The sequence below is a fragment of the Sesamum indicum genome, linkage group LG3 (assembly GCF_000512975.1).
Source record: "Sesamum indicum cultivar Zhongzhi No. 13 linkage group LG3, S_indicum_v1.0, whole genome shotgun sequence".
Taxonomy (NCBI): Eukaryota; Viridiplantae; Streptophyta; class Magnoliopsida; order Lamiales; family Pedaliaceae; genus Sesamum; species Sesamum indicum.
The window spans coordinates 18,262,686-18,286,285 of record NC_026147.1 but is presented as its reverse complement, the minus strand read 5'-3'; the positions used below and the strand labels follow the sequence as shown (position 1 = coordinate 18,286,285).

At 36.6% G+C, this 23,600-nt stretch overlaps 2 protein-coding genes across 2 annotated transcripts in view; one reads left to right on the top strand and one right to left on the bottom strand.

Moving 5' to 3' along the window:
- LOC105158996 (flowering time control protein FPA-like) lies at positions 7,238-12,809 on the bottom strand. The gene is made up of 4 exons (XM_011075928.1): positions 12,504-12,809; positions 10,479-10,727; positions 8,485-9,275; positions 7,238-8,108 (listed from the first exon to the last, which is right to left on the bottom strand). Exons 1-4 carry the CDS (start codon positions 12,807-12,809, stop codon positions 7,238-7,240), a joined length of 2,217 nt encoding a protein of 738 aa, XP_011074230.1.
- The window catches only part of LOC105158740 (flowering time control protein FPA-like), a 16,294-nt gene continuing 14,728 nt past the window's right edge, over positions 22,035-23,600 (top strand). Inside the window, exon 1 of the mRNA XM_011075579.2 lies at positions 22,035-22,202. Within this exon, the coding sequence (XP_011073881.2) occupies positions 22,035-22,202 (168 nt within the window). The remainder of the gene's footprint in view (positions 22,203-23,600) is intronic.

Below are 23,600 nucleotides of genomic sequence, written 5' to 3'. Positions count from 1 at the left end.
TGAGTGAAATCTGGACCATTGAATTGTGCATTAAATCTAGACATTTGATTCAAATAATGAAATATAACCTTTGATTTGTTATCTACAAATTTCAACAATTAGATATATATCAAGCAAGAACTAACGATTCACAAATTAAGATATAAAATTACTTTGTTGTTAAAAATTAAGCCCAAATTGCATGACGGGCTTGTGTCCGAATCCAAGGGGGTGTTCTGCTACATTTCTAAATCCCGGGGCATGGGGGTCAGGGTCTTACTATTTTATTTTTCATATGGGGTATTTTAAATCTTTTTGGAAAACACAGGGGGTTAAATTGCATTTTATCCGATAAAGTTTATGTCCTCACTCTATGATTGCATTAAGATAATTTTATTACTCTTTCTACTATTATTATTATTCTTTTGTTATATATTGTACAAGTCGGCCAATTTTATGCAACATTCCTGAAAAATCCTCCTAAGATATCTTATTATAACCAAAATCATATCAAATTTCGAATTCCTTATAACTAACTTCTAAACTTCTAGTCAACAATGTCTTAGGTTATTGCTTATAGGTGAGCTAGGTTTCATGAACAAGTGTAAGGTGATGGATTCGGATCCCATCAGACCTTTGGGTATTTCACTCATTTTATATGAATTTATTGTAATTTATTTTATTATTTTTTGTTATATTGGTATATGAATCGAATATCGATATATTATCAAACTGATGCATTACAATCAATTTATTAAGATATTGATATTATTATATAATTACCACTTATATATATATTAAAAACAATAGATTCACCTCAGAAATTTTCAAAATATGAATTAATTTCCAGTCAATATCTGCATCGTTTGACAATTTTTAAATTTCACTAATTGATGGACTAAAATTGCCATATTCATAAATAAAGGATGAAATTTAATACTACTAAATGTACCAAAATATGGGTTTTCCTTATAAAGAGATTTGGTGTATGCAATGGCCGGAGGACGCCATGGCACGAGTGTGGATGGGACATGGGTGCGATGGATACTGTAACGCGAATTTTATCTTAATTTATTAAGTTAATGTTTTCATTTTTGCATTACTTAGCCTTCAATTTTTTTTTTATCATTATAATTTATAAAATCAAACTTTGAAACTTAAAATTATTTACTAATTCCATGCTATTGATATGATAAAGTTAATGTCTTCACTTTATAATTGCATTATGATAATTTTATTACTCTTTCTACTATCATTATTACTCTTTTTGTTATATGTTGCACGAGTCGATCAATTTTATGAAATTTACTGCTTAAAATCCTTCATTATTTTATTGATGTTATGCAACTTGCCCCTGAAAATTTCTCTTAAAATCTCTTATTATAGTCAAAATCATGTCACATTTTGATTTCCTGAATAACATGTAAAGTTTTGGTCAACCATGTCTTAGCCTATCACTTATAGGTGAGCTATTTTTCATGAATAAGTATAACAAAGTTGGTTCGAATCCCATCAGAAGTATGTGTATTTGACTGACTTTATCTGAATTTATTTTAATCTATTTCATTATTCTTTGTTATATTGAAATATGAATCGAATATCGTCATATTGCCAAATTGATGCATTGCGATCAATTTATTAAGATATTGATGTTATTATGTAATTACCATTTATATATATATATATATATATATAATAACAATAGATTCACCCATAAATTTTCAAAATGTGAATTAATCTTCAGTCACTATTTGCATTGTTGGACAATTTTCAAAATTTCATTGATTGATGGACTAAAATTGCCATATGCATAAATAAATGATGAAATTTAATGTTAACAAATGTACCAAAAATATGAATTTTTCCTTAAAAAGAGATACGTCGTACGCACCAGCCAAAGGATAATGATGGCACAAGGGTGGATGCGTGCGGGGAATACTGTAACTCAAATTTGTTTGAATTTAATTGAGTATGGTGTCCTCTGACTGTACTATGGATTATTTAAAAATATTGTAACTTTCATCCTAAATTAGGACTTGCAATTTGGTCCATTAGTTTTGCAAATTTCATGATTTGCAGACATATTTTGCAAGAAATTTAAAGATTAGTTGAAAAACCACATATCCAAGTCATGTATATCCTTAAATTTAGACCAACATATGACTTGCACGTGCTAATTTTGACCAACTTTAAACTTTTCTACCAAAATGTGTAAGCAAAAACTCTATCTGAAGGAGTAATTATTGGAAGTTGTGAAGAGTTCATACTTACATACGAGCGACAATCTGTTGTCCTATAGCAACACACCGAGCAAGACAAACAGGCAATCCACCCTCTGCAACAATGCCCCTCCACATGCAATCACTATGATGTCCGACTGCACCGGTTGTCACACTCTTTAGAGAAGCAGATGCCACACCACAACTTAGTGTGGTAAGATAATTCTCACCTTCAGTTTGGTCCATTTTGCCATATCTAGTTTTGGTCCATTAATTTTGCAAATTTCATAATTCGAAGACACATTTCGTTCAGAAATTTGAAAAGTAACTGAAAAATCACATGTGGAAGTATCAATATATCATCAAATTTAAGCCAGCACACGACTTGCACGTGCTAAATTTCGACAAATTCGGATATTTCTAGCAAAAAATGTGTTAGTAAATCGTAAAATTTACTAAGATAATAGATCGGATTATAAGTTTCACTTTTTGATAATCCAAAACGCCAATCACCTCTAATTATAGGACAAAAAAATTCAATCAAGCCTTTATAATATTCAATTCAAAATGATGCCATTAATCAACCATATTAACTAAAGATAACACAATCTTAATTTAGAATTACTTGATATATAACTAAATATTCAGCTTGGTCCACAAATATTTGTAAACATTCTGTGTGGGTTTTCATATATTAGTACATAATAATCTCATTTGATATGTAACATTCCTTTTAAAGAAGTTTACACTTCAGGTGATATTTATAATTTTTCAAATAAGGAAAAGATATTTATAATTAAAGCAAACGTCAAAGAGAGCCCTTTGTAGTTTGCCCCATAGCTAAGAATCATATGGCAAATATTTCAGCCATCCATGCAAATATTATAATGCAAATAATCATGAAATATTTTAGCCATAACTAAGGTACTGATTCATAAAGAGGTAATTTATTTATTTATAATATTACGGGGGATTGCGGCTTTTTTTCCGTTAGAATATTACGATGCAAATGGTGATGAAATAATGATGGGAGGTTACTATTTTGAGACATGAGGGGTGATAAGAGAATGAGTAGAGTGTGGAAGTATCAACTTACTGATTCTCTCGGAGACTGTGACCTGAGAAAATCCACGTGTATTTTATCACCCCCAATTGGTTTCCCATTCATACTTTTCAGTGCTTCAGCAGCTTCTTCTATGCTCATGTAATAAATGTATGCGATGTGTTGGTCCCTGAGATATCTAAGTTTTTTGATTTGGCCGAACTTGACGAACTCTTTCTGTAATTCTTCTTTGCTAACACATTGGTTGATTCCACCCACCCATAAGATATTGGACGGTTTAGCCTGCAAAACAGATTGAATGAGCAATGAATATATCAAAAAACAAAGGGTAAATTGCAAGGAGCTCCCCTGATGTTTGAGTTAATCATAAGCACCACATTGCCCCTTGTATTTTTTAGAAAGGTGCACACCACCCGTGCGTATTTCTCTCAGTTTTCATATGAAATGTCATGGGTTCAAATTCAAATTGCAATAATTTTACAAAAAAGTGCATTGTCTTTTTTTTTTAATTATTTTTCCTTCTATTTTATGGGATGAACACATAATCAATTCATATGAACTCATATTAGACCCATTAAAAAACTATATTCAATCCATATAAAAAATAGTTCTATTTAAATCCCACCAATAACAATTCATTCTAAATCATCACAAATCCAACACAATCGAAAATTAATTGAACTGGGTTGAACCTCTGAGTTTTTGCCCATATTGACACACCTAATCCAAACGTACAAAAAAAATATAAGACTTTTGTATGCATATAACTTTCTATGTTTTTAGACAAATGTGAAGAGTGTTGCTTCTCTTTAAACTAGAAATGAAGCTCTAGATACCAATTTATATATACATAAATATAGAATATTATTAAATTTGACAACTATTAAAGAAAAATTGACAATTAAAACAGCAAGAAAAAATGTTTTCAATTTTATTGGAAAAAATATAAACACCATCGTATAATATTACAAATAAACAAATTATTCTTTAAAAAAAAACAAATAGCAATACTTCACAAATAGTATCATTTGTTGTTTTCAATTTTATTGGAAGTTTAAAATATTCATTTAGAAAATACTGTTACGAATTTATTTAAAAATTATCATAAAACAATATAGGATTCGATAAATAAATACTAATAAAATGTAAAAAAAAAATAAAATGAAGAAAAAAAATAGACCAAGACCGGAGGTTTTTAAGAAAAAAAATTAAAGAAGGGAGCCGTCACAATAAAAACATTTTCCTTTAAAAACAAAAAATTAAATCCAGTCATGAAGTGACAACTCAGCTAAAAAATCTTTAATTCATTATTTTTTTTTTCATTTTCTTTAGAATTTTTAAATAATTAGCCCCTTTGGAAAATACATGCATTGGGTTCCGCTAAAAATTTAATAATTGAATTTTTTTTTTACTCAAATCAGATCTAATCAAATCAATTACAGGGCAAGTATTATACACTTATTATATAATTTATCGTTTTTTCTAATTAATTATACACTAATTACACGACAAGGATACACTTATCATATAATTGATTTAGGTCTGCCAAACCCGATAAAAATTAATATTTCCCTTAATAGCAGTCACCCGACCCACATCACTTACACACCGTGTAGAGCCGGGATAAATTTAGCAAACATCTGGATTCGAGAACAGTAATTAAACTAAACCAAAAAAGAAGTGAAATCACAAACTAAAAAAAGTGAATAAATCACCAACCGGTTTAGCGAAATTAATCACGAGAGGCTTCCCGTGAAGAACATAGCCTTGCAGACCATGCCTTGCCAAGTTCGCGCCCTCGGTTTCCTTGAAGTACACAAAGGCATAACGACGGGGAGGGATTAAATTAATGCCGATTACTTCTCCATGAGCGGCAAACAGATGCTTTAACTCAAAATCTGTCACATTTGGTGACAAATTACCGATCCATAAGTTATTCGATGGAAGAATCTCCCGCTGCAAATTTTTTATGGCCGCATCGTCGTTCTGTGTTGCTTCCACCGCGGATTTTGTAGGCGGTGCCATTAAATCGATTAAGTACAAAGAAGGAGAAAAATTATAGGTTGTCGGAGGTTTTGAGTGAATGAAGATTTGTGTGCAACGGGAATGTAGTGGAGTGAAGTTTTGTAAGTGTATGAGCGGGGTGGTTACCGTAATATATTGTTGGATTTGTTTGAATTTAATGCATTTGGTGGCTTCTTATTGTAATGTGTATTATTTGAAAATATTATAACTTTTACTCAAATATTATAACTCTCAGAGGAGAGGCAAAAGCGAGGCGCAGAGGAGGCCATCGCCAAGGAGGAGGATAGGGCACTCGAAGGAAGTTTGAGGGGCCAGCGTTAAGGAGACGCTAGTGTGCTGGTGGGGTAAAGGAGACAATATTTTTTAAAATTATTTTAAATATATTTATTATTTTTTCATCTTTAATAAAAAATATGATAAAAATTTATATATTAAATCTAGACTGGTAATTTAAATTCAGTGAAATCTGGACCATTGAATTGTGCATTAAATCTAGACATTTGATTCAAATAATGAAATCTAACCTTGGATTTGTTATCTACAAATTTCAATCATTAGATATATATCATCAAATTTACTCCAGCACACGACTTGCACGTGCTAATTTTCGATAAATTTGGATATCTAGTAAAAAATGTGTTAGCAAATCGTAAAATTTACTAAGATAATAGATCGGATTATAAGTTTCACTTTTTTATAATCCAAAATGCCAATCACCACTAATTATAGGACAAAAAAATTCAATCAAGCCTTTATAATATTCAATTCAAAATGATGCCATTAATCAACCTTATTAACTAACGATAACACGATCTTAATTTAGAATTACTTGATATATAACTAAATATTCAGCTTGGTCCAGAAATATTTGTAAACATTCTGTGTGGGTTTTCTTATATTAGTACTTAATAATCTCATTTGATATGTAACATTCCTTTTAAAGAAGTTTACTTGTCGTTTCAGACATGAAAACTAGAAAATTGAACTGCGATAAGTCATTTCACACAAAGGGAACATGCCGTTAAATCAACCTTATTACTTGCTAAAACTATCCCAACCACAGATACACATTTGTTTGGTAAACTAAAACCTAGAAAAGAAAAAGAGATCATTCCAGGTGCAGATGATCATAGCCTTCTCAAATTTGGCTCTCCGGTAGGAGTCTGTTGGCCGAGGCCTAGAATCACCGGTTCGAATGTAATACGTGGACCGATGGTTGGTCTCATGAATACATCAAGGCGATGAGGTCCAAACGATGGATGGTTAAGGTCTAGCATGTCCGTCTGAACCGGTTGATATGGATATTCACTTAAACATGCTCTCCGGCCAAGCGCACTACTGCAGTACTCAATCTGCACATAAATCTTATGTACCTGCAACAAATCATCCATTCATGACTGGATAAAATGCTAACATGTGCATTGGAAATCAAGAAGATAAAACAAAGCAAGTATAGTATGCTGGAAAGGGCAGCACAAAAAATGTGCATGGACGGCCTGCACAGAAGAGTCTCAATGTTTGTGCACGTCGCTAGGCTAGGAGTTTAAGGAAACCACCACACTAATGTCTCACATATGTCGGTTTCCTACCGTACTACATATGTTAGAATTTCATCCAAAGTTAGCATTTCAACAGATGCACAGGTTCATCACATTCTAGGAAATATTGCACGCAGGGCATAAAATAGAACATTGAACTATATTATTCTTCATTAATCATTCGTTGTTACTATGTTAGTGTTCAAAAATTGTAACTAGAATCCAAAGGAAAACAACGACTCCTAGCCGGTTCTTTGAGCTGTCCAACCACCAAATGTCTATCTTAGATCGGATTGAAACCATGAAATTGTAGCTTCTATTTGAGTCGCAATCCAAAACCCAATACTCTGTCAAGTCATATACATTCTCATTGTAATCGAAAGGAGCAAAAAAGAAGTAATAGCTTAGCATGTCTAGTTGCCTGATGAGGGTGCACTTTCATCGACTCTCGTACCATTCTCGGGTGGACTGTCACGTTGTTGGCGTACTCGGGAAAGGAGATTGGCTGCAAACAACAATAGTTTGCTATACCGCTCATTTTTCTCAGCCTCAGTTTCAATTCTTTCATGGACTTCCCGATTTACAGCAGTCTGAAACTGTTGATTCTGATGTTTGCACTCCACTTCAGAAGGCAACGGTTTAGACACATCATTGACATTAGACTGATTGGCTAATGGCACACGACATGCTTCTTGCTGGATATTCGATGAACTAGCAAACTTTGAAGCATCAGTTCCATGATGATCTATTGCCTCACCCCCAAAAATGTTAACATCAGGTGGTGCAACGGAGTGCCCCTGTAAAGAGCTACTTAGAAGACGAGGCGCTTCTGGTGGTGATATTGAAACCTTGGGCAAAACCCCAGAATAAGTAACCGGCAATGGCCTTTGTTCCGGATACACAACATTATATCCTGTTTGCAAGTAAGTCTCTTTGTGTGCGTCCCCATACTGAGGCTGAATTGGCAATGCACTCATGGATCTGCTGTTGGACCCTGGTTCAGAAAACTTTAGCACTAATCCGTGCAGGCGTAAGGGTGCAGAAGCATCAAGAACCTTCGATAGAAAATTAGATGGAGGGACCAAAAACAACATGGTACCATCATCTAACTTTGCCACTCCAGCCCGGTCTTTGGCAATCAGATAGCTCAGGAACTCCGTGTATGAAGCAAAATCTTCTTCGCTATCAGGCAAGAACAGAAGTAGATTGAACCCAATAGCACTAGCGTATTTTTTACTCAACACGTCCAGTCTGATCCGTCCAGAGCAATTAACTACATTAGGCCTGAAAGGTAAGAATAAATACTGTTAGACCAAAACTTAACGTAAACGAAACATTTAAAATTTCTATAACAAGTTTGTTCCACTCCTAAAAAAGTAAAATTGTTAGCAAAATCGTCTAGAGCTATAGATTGCTTTTCTAAATATGCTGCAAATGTCAAAATATAGGCATGTCTCTTACACTCAACACTTCTGCACTTACTAATTATATTTAGTGTATGAAGTTAGCTAATATAGATTAGGAAACCAGGTCTCTTCTTGCCAAACAACGAAAAGAAACATACAAAATCAAGACAAATGCATCAAAAATCAAATTCTTAGGTCTGTAGAACTATATCTGAAGGAGTAATTGTTAGAAGTTGTCAAAAACTCATACTTACAGATGAGTATCTATCCGTTCTCCTATAGCAACACAGCGAGCACGACAAACAGGCAATCCACCCTTTGCAACAATGCCCCTCCATATGCAATCACTATGATGCCCGACTGCACCGGTTGTGACGCTTAGTGTGGTAAGATAATTCTCACCTTCAGTTTTCATTATCTCAGCAGACAAAGGAGCATCAAATCTTGATCTTTTAGACTCTCTGTGAAGCTCATTAGAATGAAAACCATCCCAAGCACCAGATACACGTTTGTCCGGAATACTAAAACCTGGAGAAGAAAAAGAGATCATTCCAGTTGCAAATGATAGCCTTCTCAAATTTGGATCTCCAGCAGGAGTTTGGTGACCGGGGCCTGGAACCACCGGTTCAAACGTAACACGCGGAGCGGTGATTGGTCTCGTGATTACATCAGGACGATGAGGTCCAAACGATGCTAAAACTGGGCGGTCAAGGTCTAGCATGTCTGTCTGAACGGGTGGATATGGACATTCACTTAACCGTGCTCTCCGGCCAGGCTCACTACTGGAGAACTCAATTGAAATCCTTGGATCATTAAAAAGTTTCCCTTGTAAACACTCTCTAGCACATGAAGCTTCTTCCTCTGTTCTGAATTCAACCAAAGCAAAATGCATGTCTGTTGACGTATTGATCCTCTTAATTTCTCCAAAATGGGACAATGCACCATGAAGCATGTGTTTTTCTATGACAAGAGGAGGAGGATATCTTATCAGTAACACTTTACTACACTGTGAGCCACCTTCTTGAGAGCCTATGTGAAGGGATTGCTGCACAAAAAACAAGCAGTTAAGGACAATAAAAGACAATAATGTACAGACCAACTTCTATAAATTAATACTCGGATAAATTAATAACTTCTCTAAAATAATAATTTTTTCTGGTCCGAACTCCGGTCCAAGGTCTAGATTAATAATTTCGATAAATTAATAAGATAATAATTTTTTCGAAAGACCCTTATATGAATTTACGGTCTCTTCAATATTATAAGTTAATAATTCTATAAAATTACAAATATAATCGGGACAACTTAGTAAAATATGATTGTTATCGAGCACTATGAAACAATCCTGCAAGCAACACAAACCAAAATACTACTAAGGTTTGTCGAATCGAAAAAAATCTCTATATATTAATAATTTATTAATTTATAATATCCCTTTAAATTAATAAAATTATGTGATCCCGATATTATTAATTTATAGAGGTTTTCATAATTAAGTTTTGATGAATTTTGCAAAATTAGGGTAATACATTTATGTTCTGCCGTCCACTGAATCCCAGAAGGCACCAAGTTCCTTTGGCGAAGCTGTCCTTCCCTTGGACCTGGACCCTGCTCCTATAAAATTGGAAGACACAATAAAAATCAATTAAGATTAAAGATTCCTCAGTCTCATAAGATATAGATAATCATTAGAAAATAATTACAATAGAATAAAAATTATGATAAATAATTATTATTAACCACGGGTAAATAAAATTAGTTTTTTCATTATGAAAACATTATGGGTAAATTAGAAGGGGCTTCCCAAAGGTTTGCCATAATTACAAATACTCCCTTATTATTTGAAAAATTACAAACGTCTCCCCTTAAATTACAAATACTCCCTTGTGTCAGGTCATTGTATTTAGGGGATATTTATAATTTTTCAAATAAGGAGAAGATATTTATAATTAAAGCAAACGTCAAAGAGAGTCCTTTGTAGTTTGCCCCACAGCTAAGAGTCATATGGCAAATATTTCAGCCATCCATGCAAATATTATAATGCAAATAATCATGAAATATTTTAGCCATAACTAAGTACTGATTCATAAAGAGATAATTTATTTATTTATAATATTACGGGGGATTGCGGCTTTTTTTCCGTTAGAATATTATGATGCAAATGGTGATGAAATAATGATGGGAGGTTACTATTTTGAGACATGAGGGGTGATAAGAGAATGAGTAGAGTGTGGAAGTATCAACTTACTGATTCTCTCGGAGACTGTGACCTGAGAAAATCCACGTGTATTTTATCACCACCAATTGGTTTCCCATTCATACTTTTCAGTGCTTCAGCAGCTTCTTCTACGCTCATGTAATAAATATATGCGATGTGTTGGTCCTTGAGATATCTAAGTTTTTTGATTTGGCCGAACTTGACGAACTCTTTCTGTAATTCTTCTTTGTTAACACATTGGTTGATTCCACCCACCCATAAGATATTGGACGGTTTAGCCTGCAAACCAGATTGAATGAGCAATGAATATATCAAAAAACAAAGGGTAAATTACAAGGAGTTCCCCTGATGTTTGAGTTAATCATAAGTAGCACATTGCCCCTTGTATTTTTTAGAAAGGTGCACACCGCCCGTGCGTATTTCTCTCAGTTTTCATATGAAATTTCATGGGTTCAAATTCAAATTGCAATAATTTTACAAAAAAGTGCATTGTCTTTTTTTTTTTTTAATTATTTTTCCTTCTATTTTATGGGATGAACACATAATTAATTCATATGAACTCATATTAGACCCATTAAAAAACTATATTCAATCCATATAAAAAATAGTTCTATTTAAATCCCACCAATAACAATTCATTCTAAATCATGACAAATCCAACACAATCGAAAATTAATTGAACTGGGTTGAACCCCTGAGTTTTAGCCCATATTGACAAACCTAATCTAAACGTACAAAAAAGAAATATAAGACTTTTGTATGCATATAACTTTCTATGTTTTTAGACAAATGTGAAGAGTGTTGCTTCTCTTTAAACTATAAATGAAGCTCTAGATACCAATTTATCTATATAAATATATAGAATATTATTAAAATTGACAACTATTAAAGAAAAATTGACAATTAAAACAGCAAGAATATGCATATATATGGTATAGATTTTTGGAAAAAATACAAACACCATCGTATAATATTATAAATAAATAAATTATTCTATATAAAAAAAAACAAATAGCAATACTTCACAAATAGTATCATTTGTTGTTTTCAATTTTATTGGAAGTTTAAAATATTCATTTAGAAAATACTGTTACGAATTTATTTAAAAATTATAATAAAACAATATAGGATTCGATAAATAAATACTAATAAAATGTAAAAAAAAAATAAAATGAAGAAAAAAAATAGACCAAGATCGGAGGTTTTTAAGAAAAAAAATTAAAGAAGGGAGCCGTCACAATAAAAACATTTTCCTTTAAAAATTCAATTTTATTGGAAAAAATATAAACACCATCGTATAATATTACAAATAAACAAATTATTCTCTAAAAAAAACAAATAGCAATACTTCACAAATAGTATCATTTGTTGTTTTCAATTTTATTGGAAGTTTAAAATATTCATTTAGAAAATACTGTTACGAATTTATTTAAAAATTATAATAAAACAATATAGGATTCGATAAATAAATACTAATAAAATGTAAAAAAAATAAATAAAATGAAGAAAAAAAATAGACCAAGATCGGAGGTTTTAAGAAAAGAAATTAAAGAAGGGAGCCGTCACAATAAAAACATTTTCCTTTAAAAAGAAAAAATTAAATCCAGTCATGAAGTGACAACTCAGCTAAAAAATCTTTAATTCATTAATTTTTATTTCATTTTCTTTAGAATTTTTAAATAATTACCCCCTTTGGAAAATACATGCATTGGGTTCCACTAAAAATTTAATAATTGAAATTTTTTTTACTCAAATCAGATCTAATCAAATCAATTACAGGGCAAGTATTATACACTTATTATATAATTTATCGTTTTTTCTAATTAATTATACACTAATTACACGACAAGGATACACTTATCATATAATTGATTTAGGTCTGCCAAACCCGATAAAAATTAATATTTCCCTTAATAGCAGTCACCCGACCCACATCGCTTACACACAATGTAGAGCCGGGATAAATTTAGCAAACATCTGGATTCGAGAACAGTAATTAAACTAAACCAAAAAAGAAGAGAAATCACAAACTAAAAAAGTGAATAAATCACCAACCGGTTTAGCGAAATTAATCACGAGAGGCTTCCCGTGAAGAACATAGCCTTGCAGACCCTGCCTTGCCAAGTTCGCGCCCTCGGTTTCCTTGAAGTGCACAAAGGCATAACGACGGGGAGGGAATAAATTAATGCCGATCACTTCTCCATGAGCGGCAAACAGATGCTTTAACTCAAAATCTGTCACATTTGGTGACAAATTACCGATCCATAAGTTATTCGATGGAAGAATCTTCCGCTGCAAATTTTTTATGGCCGCATCGTCGTTCTGTGTTGCTTCCGCCGCGGATTTTGTAGGCGGTGCCATTAAATCGATTAAGTACAAAGAAGGAGAAAAATTATAGGTTGTCGGAGGTTTTGAGTGAATGAAGATTTGTGTGCAACGGGAATGTAATGGAGTGAAGTTTTGTAAGTGTATGAGCGGGGTGGTTACCGTAATATATTGTTGGATTTGTTTGAATTTAATGCATTTGGTGGCTTCTTATGTAATGTGTATTATTTGGAAATATTATAACTTTCACCCTGAATTAAATTAAAATTTTAAATTCCTATTACTTATTGATACTTAGGATTAATTACATTTTGTCATCCGAATTATGACCTTTTTTTACTTTGGCATTAAAATTTTTTTTTTGTCAACTTATTATCTTAATTTTATAAAATTTTGCACTTTGTCATTTATAACTATTTTTCAATCAAGATTTTGTCAAAAAAAAAATTGCATAAATGATTGGTTCAGATTTTTCCAATATTATTTAAATTTATAAAATATATTTAGATTAAATTTATATATCTTTAAATTATAGATAATTATTTACATATAAAATGTATGTTATATATAATGTGTGTATACATATAAAAACAGTGAAATCGACGCCGGCCGCTCGAGACAGGAGGGAGGAGGGTGGGCGCACAAATGGGAGGAGGCGAGGGCGAGCGCTCAGAGGAGAGGCAAAAGCGAGGCACAGAGGAGGCCATCACCAAGGAGGAGGACAGGGCACTCGAAGGAAGTTTGAGGGGCCAGCGTTAAGGAGACGCTAGTGTGGTGGTGGAGTAATGGAGACAATATTTTTTAAAATTATTTTTAATATATTTGATTTTTTTTCATATTTAATAAAAAATATGATAAAAATTTATATATTAAATCTAGACTGGTAATTTAAATTGAGTGAAATCTGGACCATTGAATTGTGCATTAAATCTAGACATTTGATTCAAATAATGAAATCTAACCTTTGATTTGTTATCTACAAATTTCAACCGTTAGATATATATCAAGCAAGAACTAACGATTCACAAATTAAGATATAAAATTAATTTGGTGTTAAAAATTAAGCCCAAATTGCATGACGGGCTTGTGTCCGAATCCAAGGGGGTGTTCTGCTACATTTCTAAATCCCGGGGCATGAGGGTCGGGGTCTTACTGTTTTATTTCTCATATGGGGTATTTTAAATATTTTTGAAAAATACAGGGGGTTAAATTGCATTTTATCCGATAAAGTTTATGTCCTCACTCTATGATTGCATTAAGATAATTTTATTACTCTTTCTACTATTATTATTATTCTTTTGTTATATATTGTACAAGTCGGCCAATTTTATGCAACATTCCTGAAAAATCCTCCTAAGATATCTTATTATAACCAAAATCATATCAAATTTCGAATTCCTTATAACTAACTTCTAAACTTCTAGTCAACAATGTCTTAGGTTATTGCTTATAGGTGAGCTAGGTTTCATGAACAAGTGTAAGGTGATGGATTCGGATCCCATCAGACCTTTGGGTATTTCACTTATTTTATATGAATTTATTGTAATTTGTTTTATTATTCTTTGTTATATTGGTATATGAATCGAATATCGATATATTATCAAACTGATGCATTACAATCAATTTATTAAGATATTGATATTATTATATAATTACCACTTATATATATATTAAAAACAATAGATTCACCTCAGAAATTTTTAAAATATGAATTAATTTCCAGTCAATATCTGCATCATTTGACAATTTTTAAATTTCACTAATTGATGGACTAAAATTGCCATATTCATAAATAAAGGATGAAATTTAATACTACTAAATGTACCAAAATATGGGTTTTCCTTATAAAGAGATTTGGTGTATGCAATGGCCGGAGGACGCCATGGCACGAGTGTGGATGGGACATGGGTGCGATGGATACTGTAACGCGAATTTTATCTTAATTTATTAAGTTAATGTTTTCATTTTTGCATTACTTAGCCTTCAATTTTTTTCTTATCATTATAATTTATAAAATCAAACTTTGAAACTTAAAATTATTTACTAATTCCATGCTATTGATATGATAAAGTTAATGTCTTCACTTTATAATTGCATTATGATAATTTTATTACTCTTTCGACTATCATTATTACTCTTTTTGTTATATGTTGCACGAGTCGATCAATTTTATGAAATTTACTGCTTAAAATCCTTCATTATTTTATTGATGTTATGCAACTTGCCCCTGAAAATTTCTCTTAAAATCTCTTATTATAGTCAAAATCATGTCACATTTTGATTTCCTGAATAACATGTAAAGTTTTGGTCAACCATGTCTTAGCCTATCACTTATAGGTGAGCCATTTTTCATGAATAAGTATAACGTAGTGGGTTCGAATCCCATCAGAAGTATGTGTATTTCACTGACTTTATCTGAATTTATTTTAATTTATTTCATTATTCTTTGTTATATTGAAATATGAATCGAATATCGTCATATTGCCAAATTGATGCATTGCGATCAATTTATTAAGATATTGATGTTATTATATAATTACCATTTATATATATATATATATATATATATATATAATAACAATAGATTCACCCATAAATTTTCAAAATGTGAATTAATCTTCAGTCACTATTTGCATTGTTGGACAATTTTTAAAATTTCATTGATTGATGGACTAAAATTGCCATATGCATAAATAAATGATGAAATTTAATGTTAACAAATGTACCAAAAATATGGATTTTTCCTTAAAAAGAGATACGTTGTACGCACCAACCAAAGGATAATGATGGCACAAGGGTGGATGCGTGCATGCGTGCGGGGAATACTGTAACTCAAATTTGTTTGAATTTAATTGAGTATGGTGTCCTCTGACTGTACTATGGATTATTTAAAAATATTGTAACTTTCATCCTAAATTAGGACTTGCAATTTGGTCCATTAGTTTTGCAAATTTCATGATTTGCAGACATATTTTGCAAGAAATTCAAAGATTAGTTGAAAAACCACATATCCAAGTCATGTATATCCTTAAATTTAGACCAAACATATGACTTGCACGTGCTAATTCTGAACAACTTTAAACTTTTCTACCAAAATGTGTAAGCAAACACTCTATCTGAAGGAGTAATTATTGGAAGTTGTGAAGAGTTCATACTTATATACGAGCGACAATCTGTTGTCCTATAGCAACACACCGAGCAAGACAAACAGGCAATCCATCCTCTGCAACAATGCCCCTCCACATGCAATCACTATGATGTCCGACTGCACCGGTTGTGACACTTTTTAGAGAAGCAGATGCCACACCACAACTTAGTGTGGTAAGATAATTCTCACCTTCAGTTTGGTCCATTTTGCCATATCTAGTTTTGGTCCATTAATTTTGCAAATTTCATGATTCGATGACACATTTCGTTCAGAAATTTGAAAAGTAGCTGAAAAATCACATGTGGAAGTCATGAATATGTCATTAAATTTACGCCAGCACACGACTTGCACGTGCTAATTTTCGACAAATTTGGAGATTTCGAGCAAAAAATGTGTTAGCAAATTGTAAAATTTACTAAGATAATAGATTGGATTATAAGTTTCACTTTTTGATATCCAAAACGCCAATCACCTCTAATTATAGAACAAAAAAATTTAATCGAGCCTTTATAATATTCAATTAAAATGACGCCATTAATCAACCATATTAACTAAAGATAACACAATCTTAATTTAGAATTACTTGATATATAACTAAATATTCAGCTTGGTCCACAAATATTTGTAAACATTCTGTGTGGGTTTTCGTATATTAGTACTTAATAATCTCATTTGATATGTAACATTCCTTTTAAAAAAGTTTACGTGTCGTTTTAGACATGAAAACTAGAAAATTGAACTGCGATAAGTCATTTCACACAGAAGGAACATGCCGTTAAATCATCCTTATTGCTTGCTAAAACTATCCCAACCACCAGATACACATTTGTTTGGTAAACTAAAACATGGAGAAGAAAAAGAGATCATTCCAGGTGCAGATGATCATAGCCTTCTCAAATTTGGCTCTCCGGTAGGAGTCTGTTGGCCGGGGCCTAGAATCACCGGTTCGAATGTAATACGTGGACCGATGATCGGTCTCATGAATACATCAGGACGATGAGGTCCAAACGATGGATGGTTAAGGTCTAGCATGTCCGTCTGAACCGGTTGATATGGATATTCACTTAAACATGCTCTCCGGCCAAGCGCACTACTGCAGCACTCAATCTGCACATAAATCTCATGTACCTGCAACAAATCATCCATTCATGACTGGATAAAATGCTAACATGTGCATTGGAAATCAAGAAGATAAAACAAAGCAAGTATAGTATGCTGGAAGAAGGGCAGCACAAAAGTGTGCATGCACGGCCTGCACAGAAGAGTCTCAATGTTTGTGCGCGTCGCTAGGAGTTTAAGGAAACCACCACGCTAACGTCTCACATATGTCGGTTTCCTACTGATGGGGGTAAAACCCTATTCTCTCATGAAAAGACAACTTTGCCCTTGATGGGGCCCAAAATCACAAGCTTGCCAGCATGACCCGCGCCACTTTTACCGGGTCGGGTCGCGACCCGACCCGACGACCTAGAACACGTGGCACGCGCGTAGCGGGTCGATAGACCCCCTGGTTCTCTATATATACCTCCCAGTCAGTGTATTAAAGGGACGTCGTCTCGACCGCATTTTACCTTCAGCTCGCTATTTTTCCCAGCGACCCCATATTTCGACCTCAACCAAACACTGACTTAAGCATCGGAGGGCCTTAGCTGGGGGCCACCCCAGCAAGCCTAACGATCTGCTTCTTTTCTCAGGGCCCAATCACTAGTCTGGGAGAGGAGCGACCTCGAACCGCTTGGGAGATCGAACCAAGGAGGTCGCGTAGATTTCGATCCGGATCAGTTGGCGCCGTCTGTGGGAATCTGAGGAAAGCTCCTTTAGATTTGGTTTGAGGAAGAATTCGCCATGTTAGAATCATGAATGCGTGAACAAGAGGGAAGGAGGCATCTAACCGATGAAGAGAAGCAGCGGATGATCGGGATAGCGAGTAAGAAGGTCATGGATGAGCACTGCCCATCTGTCAGGGAACCATCGGGGAAAGGACGGACGGAAGAACGGAGAAAAATGATCTTGGCTGGTCAAGTAGAAGGAACTGCTCGCATGAGGAATAGTAAGGAAATAACGCCAAGAACCAGTTGGGTGAAAGATAGACTAGCTACCACATCTAGCAACAGTAAGGCAGGACAGCCAGCGATCTCCCGAGCTGAAGTGGGAGGCGTGAGAAGGCAGATAGAGAAGTTGAAGCAACAGCTAGACGACCTGAAGAAGCGAAGCGACTTGAAGAAGCAAGACGACCCGGCTAGGCAAAATACGAACTCGCCCTTCACCAACGAAATGCTATCCGAAGTTGTTGGTCCAAATTTTCGACTACCCGATCTACCTAGATACGACGGGACGAAGGACCCGCGCGATCACATCACTACGTTCGGAATGGTAATGAATTTATATAGGCACACGTATTCTATTAACGCAAGGCTATTTGTGACTACTTTGACAGGGAAGGCACAAGAATGGCTCACCGGCTTGCCTAACGGGACCATTGGATCATACGAGCAATTGATACACAGGTTCGCATACCACTTCGCTAGCAAACGAAAGTCGAAGAGATCAGCGATCCACTTATTCGCAATCCGGCAGGGGAGAGAGGAATCTCTTAAAGATTTTATGGGGAGATTCAATAATGAGACATTGGAAGGGCAGGAGCTGCGGATTGATATGATGACGAGTATATTAATACACGGTTTAAAGAAGGGACCGCTCGCATCAGCATTAGCTAGAGACCCCCCTGGAGACGTAGAACAATTGATGCTTTTGGCCCACAAATATATCAACGAGGAGGAGATGAATGCAATCAAGGATAGAGAGTGGGAAGGAGATCGAGAACGAAGTCGAAATAGGTGAATGTAACATGAGAGAAGACCTCTTCCGCCCATATACCACTAGTATGCGACGACGGTCACCTCCAGAGAGCGAGCACGATGAGGATTGAAGATAGCAATCCACTACAGTGGGTATGTTTGTATCTTTATTTCCATAACGGATGATTATTATCTTTTTGAAATATTCGTATTTACATCACAAATCATGTACGCAATTACAATATTTGGTTGAATTAGCACGTATGAATGTTCACATGAAATAAATAAGCTCCAGTAGTATCCTACTCTACGACGCAATATCACGCAACCATCAACTACGCGACCTGCAAAGGGCGCGATCTCATTGTGTCTGAAACACCATCAACTACGCGACCTGCAAAAGGCGCGATCTCATTGTGTCTGTGAAAGACCACCAACTACGCGACCTGCAAAAGGCGTGATCTCATTGTCTGTGAAAGACCATCAACTACGCGACCTGCAAAAGGCGTGATCTCATTCTGTGAAAGATCATCAACTACGCGACCTGCAAAAGGCGCGATCTCATTGTGTCTGTGAAAGACCATCAACTACGCGACCTGCAAAAGGCGCGATCTCATTGTGTCTGTGAAAGACCACCAACTACGCAACCTGCAAAAGGCGCGATCTCATTGTGTCTGTGAAAGACCATCAACTACGCGACCTGCAAAAGGCGCGATCTCATTGTGTCTGAAAGACCATCAACTACGCGACCTGCAAAAGGCGCGATCTCATTGTGTCTGTGAAAGACCATCAACCACGCGACCCCTCGTCTATAAAGGACCAACTACGAGGCCTGGAAAGGGTACAACCTGGCAGGACAACATAAGGTGCAAAATCGTCTGATGACCATTGATTAGGCGATCTAAAAGAATGCATCCTCCCTGTCAGCCGAAACCGATCAAGGCGATCAGGAGAAGTGTTTGAAAATCCCTCCTATTCTCCCTATATTTGAGGTCGGATTGATGATTATCTTAAGGGAATTATGAGAATACGAAGATGAAAGGGGAATCTCTCATAAAGAAGGAAGTTCATTGAGGAGGATAATTTACAGATTCAACCTCAACTCTGAGGTAAGTACAGTGATCTGCGTAAACGATTACAAATTGAAATACAAGAGCCTACTTATCTACTGCATTTTCACCACTATCCTCAAGTTCCTCCACCAAGACCGCAAATTCGTCATTATGTTTCAAAGGGGGTTCTTCAGGGAACGCCGCGAGATTACCATCCAAGGACGGGTCGGTCCAGTTCGTGTCGAACCCATCAGCGAACCCCTTCAGCTTCTTTATTTGAGAAATGCAGCGATTAAAACCTTCTATGAGGTAGTCAGCAGACTTAGCTTCTACAGCGGTTGTGAAGGCGGTAGACTTCATGAAATCTCGAGCTCCCTGTAACCGAGTGTCCGCCAAGGTCTTCTTATAGTCGTCAGAACTCAAATACTGGTCGCGACCTTAACTCCGGGCAACTTCGAGCTGGTGTTGATGCTCTTCTGAGAATAGATATTCCTCTCGACCAGCTACCCGACCCGCAGAAAAGCCTTCAGCCTTAGCCGATTCCACCGAAGACGCGACCTTCTGCCTGAGCTCTCTTAATTGAGCCTCGAACCTTCTCTTTCTCACAGGTCGCTAACTTCGAGCTCTTTTCCTCGAGCAGCTTGTCAGCGACCATCTTCTCATGTCGCCAGTAATTGCACTTCAAAGACAAATGATGCCCGAAAGCTGAGACCTACATATAGCAGCAGAGAATTAGCTAAGGCAAAAACGAAAGAAGTTGATGAAATTGGTAGAACACTACCTGTGCGAGGGAGTGAGCGAAGTTCTGCTCGACCCGAATATGCGACATGGGAGCGAGGAGAGCTTGATCGCGGGGCAGGATGGTGGACTTATACAACTCCCAGGAGTCTTGGCCAACATGGGTCTTCAACACAGAACTTTGGCCTGAAATTGCCCAGTTCGGTATCAGCCTCTCACCCTCCATGGCAGCCGGACTGTATGAAGGCGATTGGAGGTCCATCAGGGTCTCTCTCCACCAGGCAGTCAACTCGTCAACTACCTTAAGATTCTCGTTCTCCGCTGAAGAATCTGCCTTGGATTTCTTTTGGGAGGAGGGATTAGGTCGCGGGGAACTCCGCTTCCTCTTAGACGACTCTGAAGCGACCTGCTTCCCCTTGGACTTCTTCCGTATGAGTGGTTCAGGATCACTTGGCTCTTCGGAGTCCCTCGGCAAATGCTCAGGAGTGGGATCGTTATTCCCACTGGCGACCTCAATAGGAGTCGGGCACGGACTCAGAGATCGAACTCCGTGCGACCTCGACGCATCTTCTGAAGGAGCAGATAGAGCACGCTGGGAGTCTGGTCCCGAAGGAGGAACTGCTCGCTTAGCCCTTTTGGCACGAACCATTCTTGCAATGCGGGCATCCATCACGACGGAATCTGCAGAGACACAAACCAGACACCACTAAGTACCAGAAATTACGAACAGAGAAAGGTAAGAGATTGATAATAATGATCACCTAAAGAGCCCCGGGTTTGAATAGGTGCCGGACTGAGACCTGCGAGCTTCAGGGTATGCTCCGTCAAAAGCAATTGGGCTTGATATTGATACTGGGTGATAGTAACAATCAGGTCGTCGTCTAACCCTACGCCGTGAACTTTGGGTTCGGGTTTAGTAGTTCGCCAGTCACAAGGGAATGGCCAGACTTGGTTAGGAGGAGGTCGAAGGAAGAGAAATTTGTCTTTCCAAGAGCCCACATTGGACTTTAGCTTGGTAACAAAGGTGCAGTTTGGTTTGGCAGTGAGATAGAAGAAACCCTGGTCGCCTGACCTCTTCGAGGTCGTAAACTTGTAAAGCGACCAGAAGCTATCGAAGTCGGGTTCAAGCTCGAAGTATTCCATTATGATAATAAAGGATAAAATATGGCAGATGGAATTGGGAGCTAGTTGCATGGGACCTATCTCTAACCTAGATAAAATTCTAGCAACAGCGTGAGGAAGGGGAAAACACAAGCCTGCAGCTAAATGCACAATAGAAATCGGGCAACTACCTGGAGGAGGTCGATTCATGCGATCTGAGGGGGAAGGAAGAATAATTTCGTAATCTAGAGGAATATAATACCTCTCTCTAATCGCATCAGCTGTCAAGTATAATGAACTCTCAATGGTTAGCCAAGGTTTATCAGTCGATTCGCCCTCACTATGTTCTGGGGTCATCAGCGGGATCGCTGTTTTCGGGTCACTTCTGCCTACGCTAGGGGATCCTATCTGTTTTCTACGAGCCATGGGTATTTGTGAGGTCGCAGAGGAGCTGCCGGGACTACCCGAAGAACTAGCAGATGAACTACCAGAGGTACTCGATGAACTACCAGAGCTACTGGATGAACTACTAGATGAGCTACTAGAATTACTAGGCTTGGAAGACATAATATTAAAAGGAGGTCGCTCGAAAGTACCTGGCTAGAAGGCAGGTCGCAGCTGGAGGAGGCAGGTCGCGCGAGGAACGATTGAGATTGAGAATGAAGCAGAACTGCAGTCGAACCTCCCTGTATTTATAGGGGTAAATTTACGGAGATCCGTGTCGAAAGGCAACGGTCGGATATCGAGATGGCGATGATGATCTAAGGGACGAGATCGATGGACCATTCGACTTTCCTTAGCGTGCTACTCACACTAAGAAAAGTAGGGGAGTAATGATGGGGGTAAAACCCTATTACGGAGATCCGTGTCGAAAGGCAACGGTCGGATATCGAGATGGCGATGATGATCTAAGGGACGAGATCGATGGACCATTCGACTTTCCTTAGCGTGCTACTCACACTAAGAAAAGTAGGGGAGTAATGATGGGGGTAAAACCCTATTCTCTCGTGAAAAGACAACTTTGCCCTTGATGGGGCCCAAAATCACAAGCTTGCCAGCATGACCCGCGCCACTTTTACCGGGTCGGGTCGCGACCCGACCCGACGACCTAGAACACGTGGCACGCGCGTAGCGGGTCGATAGACCCCCTGGTTCTCTATATATACCTCCCAGTCAGTGTATTAAAGGGACGTCGTCTCGACCGCATTTTACCTTCAGCTCGCTATTTTTCCCAGCGACCCCATATTTCGACCTCAACCAAACACTAACTTAAGCATCGGAGGGCCTTAGCTGGGGGCCACCCCAGCAAGCCTAACGATCTGCTTCTTTTCTCAGGGCCCAATCACTAGTCTGGGAGAGGAGCGACCTCGAACCGCTTGGGAGATCCGAACCAAGAGGTCGCGTAGATTTCGACCCGGATCACCTACCTTACTACATATGTTAGAACTTCATCCAAAGTTAGCATTTCAACAGATGCACAGGTTCATCACATTCTAGGAAATATTGCACGCAGGGCATAAAATAGAATATCGAACTACATCATTCTTCATTAATCATTCGTTAGTACTATGTTTGTGTTCAAAAATTGTAACTAGAATCCAAAGGAAAACAACGGCTCTAGCTGGTTCTTTGAGCATGTCCAACCACTAAATGTCTATCTTAGATTGGATTGAAACCATGAAATTGTAGCTTCTATTTGAGACGCAATCCAAAACCCAACACTCTGTCAAGTCATATACATTCTCATTGTACAAAATATTATTCTAATATGTCTTCATATTTTTCCCTTTTTTCCCATTTATTTATTATTTTTTTAATAATTAAAATAATTAAATAAATATTTTCGTAACTAAAAAATGAATTATTTCGACAAAAATGAATTAGTCATGTGATTTTGCAGTGACAGGCAAATTTTCATGCAGTGGCCGCACAGGCGTGCGCGCGCACGTCGGCAGCGTCTGCAAAGGCGCGCGCGCGCACGCGCACGCGG